We start from the raw sequence: 6,000 nt of genomic DNA, 5'->3' as shown, positions 1-6,000 counted from the left end.
TTTTAAAATCTGTTGAACTTCCATTCCTTCTCCTTAGACTGAGCAACTAGGACTAAGATTCTAACTAGTGCATTCCTATATGGCCCTGTATATGGAGGCCATAGAAGGTCTGCAAGAAATTAACACATTCATTGAAGAAAAGCTTGTCCTGTTTATGGGAAGCCTCAGCGAGCTGCAGTGGAAAGAAAGCTAGAGTCAAGCTTTGGATCTGGCTCTAGTTTATTTGCATAACCACAAAGTATCTCAATCCCTACCTGATTTTCCACCTCTGAAATGTGGTCAGATGTTTAAGGGTTCAGCCCAGTAACTTCTGTGGTCCTTGCTATGCCATGAATTTATTTCAGGACTGGGCTGGGACTTGCTCCTACTGACACCTCACCTTCACCGCACCTGTGGCCACTGCCTCGGTCGTTACACCTCACACATCTGATTCTAGAGTTCATGCCTGTGACTCTGTTTGTTCTTGTTGATTTTGTAGAATGGAGAAGGGATTCGTGATTTCATATTACACAGGACCCTTTTCTACATAGTCAAGGTAGGCTTCAAGATGTAAATAACATAGATTATATCAATCTGAAGGAAGATTCACAAGATGTTTTAATTTCAAACATATAAAACTATGTTCAGTAAAGAAAGCTTTGACAGGCAAAAACTTTCAGGCTACCATTTTCAAGAAAGTTTGTTATCTACTTTCATGCATTTCAAAGTCAAAGACAAGAGGGGACAGTATGAAAATCTGCTTTTATTGAACATGCATGTATACCAAATGTAAAATTAGTTGAGCTGACGTATCCAGTTAGATAAAACTCTCTAAACAGATTATATAAAATAGAAGATTAGCAACCATCATTTCTCATAGACTTCTCATCTATAATAAAAGACTTTTGCCTTTGGCATAACTTTGATATTGTTGGAAAATATTTTTGATACTTGACAGTAATATTATGAAATAGAAAATGGAAAAATATGAAATATATCTATATACTAAAAAAAATATTTTTTAAACAACAAATTCATACTTATTTGCTTGTTCTTGACAAGGAACACATTTAGCAAAACAAAGATCTAAAATGTATAATTTATACCCAGTCATCACATGTATTTTTCAGGAACCAGCCTTCTGGCAAGAAGGAAAGATACATGATTCTTCCCAGACACTCCACCAGGAATTACTCATGAGTCAGAATTTGGCTAACGTCCGCTGACATTTCCTTGACACGTTTGTTCTCCACCCTTACAATCACAGGCCATTATTTTAGAGATTGAGAACCATTCCTAACTCATAACTAGTTATCATAACTAGTCCCTTGTTGTCTTGCCCCATGCGTCCATTTACCTACATGTTTTTGGGAGTTGTCTTTCTGAGCCCCAAGTCTCTATTGCCTGTTCATAAAGTCTAAACTTGGTCTACACAAGACTTGCTCCACCTGATCACTCTCTCCCGGCACCTCTGCTCACCGCCTCTGCTCTGCTCTGGCCTCTTGCACTTGCCTAAATGCCCCCATGCAGTTTTGGGCTTCCAGTCCCAGAATAAGAAAGTACCTCACTCTTTTGGGCCAGGCTTGGTGGGGGCAGTTCTCATGCCTTTTTGCTCATGCTGTCCCCAATGTGTAAAATGCCTTACCCCAAATTTGTACTTTTGGAAAGCACTCCCATTTTTCAAGTCTCAGTGCAATCCCTATAATTTTGGCCATATCAGTGAAAATGAACCACTTCTTTCTCTGTGCCTTCAGTCAGCTCTGTTGCAGAAAGCCTTACTGTGTCCTTCTGTGCTCATGAGACCATCAGCTTTGAGGAAAAGGTCCATGTCCCATTCATCTTTTCACCCTCAGCACTTGCATTGCTTCATCTTAGCCCTGGCTAGTCCTGTTCAACCTTTAGCTAGGTATGGCAAAGAACAAATAAGCAACCAAAAACTGCATCAGTCACTACTGGATTATCATTTCACAAGTTAGAGTAAAAATTTGTAGGATTTTAAGGATGAATTTTACCTAATGAAGCCCAGAGCAATTCACTAGAGACATTAATGGCTCAGGGTTTCTTCCATAACCACAATCAAGGATGTATGCTTCTTTTTCTTCCCATTAAACAACCAATTAAACTGAGCACAACAAAATAAAAACTCTCCTTTTCTCCTAAGAAGGTCAACAACTCCAGGGAATAAGACCTTCCTTCCCGTTCGCTTTTCCCACAAGTAACAGGACACATCAGTATGATGAGATCCCCTCTTTCTATTTCTCCGCCTGATGCTGGCACTGCCTCCTTCACACACATTTCTCTGACCCTTCAGGAAGAGTTCTTCTCTTTGTTTTCCCATAGCACTGTGTATACTCTAATATAAGTAGTTAACAAACATGAATTCTAGACCATGAAATTGCAACAGGTCAATGTCTGGCACATAACGAGCACATAAATGAAAGATGCATTGAATCTTGCTTTAAGGATATGAAGCGAGTCAAGACTATTAGGTTAGTTTCAACCTTAAATACTTCCCTTAGCTTTTAATGAGAGATCATGATCTTTGAACACAGATTTAACAATACACAGTGATTTTTTTGCTACCTACAATACTAAAGTCTGAAGAAAGGTGTAAATTATTCATGAGGACAACCATATGTTTAAATTAGTTTATTTATAAACAATTGCTACATAAGTAATATACAGTAAGTGAAAAACCACTAATACAATGAAGTTCTCATAGTGGTTGTGTTTATGTATACACACTAAGAATAACTTTAAGTGGTTGGAATAGGCCCATAGAACACTTCATTCTGTGGTGTTGTCATTTCATGTTTTAAGTATTCAACACATTTAAATGATTAAATACAAAGTTTAGTCACTATTTAACTGAATTTGTTGTTGGTAAATTAGTGGTGATAAAACATCAAATATACTAAAATTTACTCTTAAATTTGTTCTGATTGGATCATTGAGTTACCAACCCTGCCCTCCTCATACCGCTCATTATGTGACTCATTATTTTCTGATTCTTGATAGTTTATAGGCTTGTAGCTTAGTTTTTAGAATTTGGTGATTTTGCAAAAGTACTTGCACACTTGCTTTAACATTGCTGCATCTCAACTCTGACATTAAAACAGGCTCTGTGTAATCAACTTACACACTTGGTAGTATTAAGACACTTAAAAATGACTTCTAACAGCTATTTCCCTTAGTCTTACTTGCTTGGGTTTTTATATATTGCTGAAGCATCATTCTTTTAAGGATGTAAACTATACTGACTTGGTAATGAAATGGAGAAACCTAACTAGAAGAAAAATGCCATGGCTTTTAAAAATTATACAGTGCATTAGTAAGTGCTTTAAAATTAAACCATCCAATGACATACATGCAAGTTACACTATAAATGCAAAAAAATGGATTGAATGTGCTTTTATGTTCACCTCCACCAATGCTCTGTACTAACTACACTGCTGTGACAGTAAAGCAATTCAGAGCAAACAATTTGTTAGTCTGAGTACATGTCTCAATACTTGTACTCAGTCTCAGTACATCGGTCCGAGTACATGGACTCAATACATCTGTGTATTTAATTGGCACATACACTCTCCAAGTACCCAACTTACTTCAATCCTATGTCCATTTTCCTCTCAGAGTGGTTTAAAGTAACTACAGTGACACATAAAAGGGAAAAAAAAATGAATGCCAGGCTTCCTATTAAGTAAGGCCCTATCAAAACTATAGTATTATTAGCTATTTCTGCAAGAAAACATATTTCTATAGTTCTGGTCAGTTATTTTATCATTAAACCTTAACTTTGCCAATATTGTTTCAAGAAATGAAATTATTCTTGACTTACTAGAAATTATATATAATACACAAAGAAAATGTGATTTTTTTTTGGCCAATCATCAAACATGCTTTCATCTGAATAAGGGAAATTATTTTCGTTTAACATAAAATTTTCAATGAAATAGTATAAATTTACAATAGTTAGGGGTCTCATTCAACAAATTTTCCAATCTTCTAATTCAGGCTTAACAGAGAAGAACAATGATTATAGGAGAAAAAGAATAGCAAATAATCTCCTGTGGCCATCACCTTACAGGCTGATTTTCTTATAACAGTGAATTCTAGCACAAGCCGTCATGTTTCCAAGACTCACGATGCCTGGGAATGGAACTGCCTGGAAAGATTCAGAAAGCCTCCATCCTTGGGCTTACATGGTAAGCACTTTGTGTCATTCTTAATCACATTTTTATCCAGCACACATTATTATAGGTCACATTTTTCTCGATAATGCTTATATTGATTTGTGCTATATAAATATAAACATTTCTATACAGAGAATCCATACACTGACACAGGAGTATGAAGTTAGCCAGCCATCCATAAAAAGAATGGAATAAAAATTGCAGGAAGAGTGGTATATGATGTCAAGCCCAGACAGAATATAGACGCCAATCCCAAGACTGCAGAAGCAAGGACGCTTCTCTGATCACGAATAATTATCTTCACATTCTCACAAAACTGGAAAATAAAATTTAAGAATATTAGAAAAGGCTAAACCTAAGAAGAATCATACATACCAAACAGTAGAGCACAACTTTTCCAGCTATTCCCTGTCACCAGAAGAACTAGAATTTCTCTCACAACTTAGGGAAGAATTTAAGTTGTTAACAGTTCAGTTTCCTGATGCCACATCCCATAGTGGCTGAAATAATACTTCAGGCACTTGCCCTTGTAAATGCAGAACATCTACAGAAAACTACAGAGAATATAACCACATGAAAGTCATTCAGGATTAAAGGTTAAAAACAACACTAAATTGCCTCTCAATAACAATAACATATTCAAAAGTAAAATGATCCTGAGCAAATAGAATTTAGCCCATCATTATTGGTGACTTTGATTCCTACACCTCACCATTCTAAAATTTGGTAATACTTCTGATGATAAATTTCTGATAAGCCTCAAAATCTAAAGGCATCGAAAGTCTGATTTTATTGTCATATCCTGTTTCCTGCCAAAATAAAGTCACGATCAGTTGAAATTGAAAATTGGCTGCTGGAGATAAAAATAAATGAGATCTTTACCCGCTGAAGAATGCATTCTTCTAAGATATGTATTTTTTTCTTAGAAAACTAATTTTTCTCGGAAGTATTGCCTGGATCACTCTTAATTATTTAACCTGTCCAGACTACCTTTTTCTCCTCCATGCAAATACTGAGGTTGTTGTGAGGATCAAATGAGATTTAGCAAAAGTACTCTGCATTCATCTGCATGCTGTATAAATGTAAAGTATTACAATGATTATTTTCACTGCTAGATCTTGACAGTTATCTCTACCTCATCACTGTTGGGGCAGAATTTAGCAATTAATTGCTCCATTTTGATAAGAGTTTCCTACTTGTTCTCAGCTAGTGAAGAATCTGCCTGCAATGCATTAGACCCAGGTTTGATCCCTGGGTTGGGAAGATCCCCTAGAGAAGAAAATGGCAACCCACTGCAGTATTCTCACCTGAAAATCCCATGTAGCCTGATGGGCTACAGTTCATGGGGTCACAAAGAGTTGGGGATACAACTGAAAACTAAGAACTTGGCTTTAAGCTCCTTTTCTAGATGACACTGTATATGCTTTTAGAGTCTCCTCTTTGATTTCTTTCATCAGTGTCCAGATGTAGTTCTGGACAGCCACGTTTCCAAATTCTTAATGGATAGAATGAACGTGAAAGTGTTAGTCGCTCAGTGTGTCCAGCTCTTTGCAACCCCATGGACTGTAGCCCACGGGTTCCTCTGTCCATGGAATTCTCCAGGCAAGAATACTGGAGTGGGTAAGCATTCCCTTTATCTTCCTGACCCAGGGATCGAACCCATGTCTCCTGCATTGCAGAAACAAGTCCAATATATTTTAACACACAACCTTCACTGCAAGGCTGTCTCTGTCAATATTTTTATACAGTATGTCAACAAATATAAAATTTCCAGCTGGTTATCTATATATCATTCTTTTTGTGTGTCAAACATGATTTGTCTCTTTCT

General features: G+C 36.7%; 1 protein-coding gene across 6 annotated transcripts in view; it reads right to left on the bottom strand.

Annotated features, from left to right (window-relative positions):
- Positions 1–722: 722 nt before the first annotated feature.
- LRAT (lecithin retinol acyltransferase) overlaps positions 723–6,000 on the bottom strand; it is a 157,954-nt gene continuing 152,676 nt past the window's right edge. For 4 of the 6 annotated variants that reach the window (XR_003506150.1, XR_003506154.1, XR_003506152.1 and 1 more), the window contains one exon: positions 4,405–4,488. Coding sequence is in view for 1 of the 6 variants with exons in the window: in XM_027513505.1 (XP_027369306.1) it covers positions 4,336–4,488 (153 nt within the window). In the remaining 5 variants the exon portion in view is untranslated. Of the gene's footprint in view, positions 4,489–6,000 lie in introns of all 6 variants that reach the window. The other 2 variants (XM_027513505.1, XR_003506151.1) reach the window with 2 other exon arrangements.

The sequence above is a fragment of the Bos indicus x Bos taurus genome, chromosome 17, assembly GCF_003369695.1.
Source record: "Bos indicus x Bos taurus breed Angus x Brahman F1 hybrid chromosome 17, Bos_hybrid_MaternalHap_v2.0, whole genome shotgun sequence".
Classification (NCBI taxonomy): Eukaryota; Metazoa; Chordata; class Mammalia; order Artiodactyla; family Bovidae; genus Bos; species Bos indicus x Bos taurus.
The sequence above is the reverse complement of the archived record's forward strand: the minus strand, read 5'-3'. Positions and strand labels throughout refer to the sequence as shown.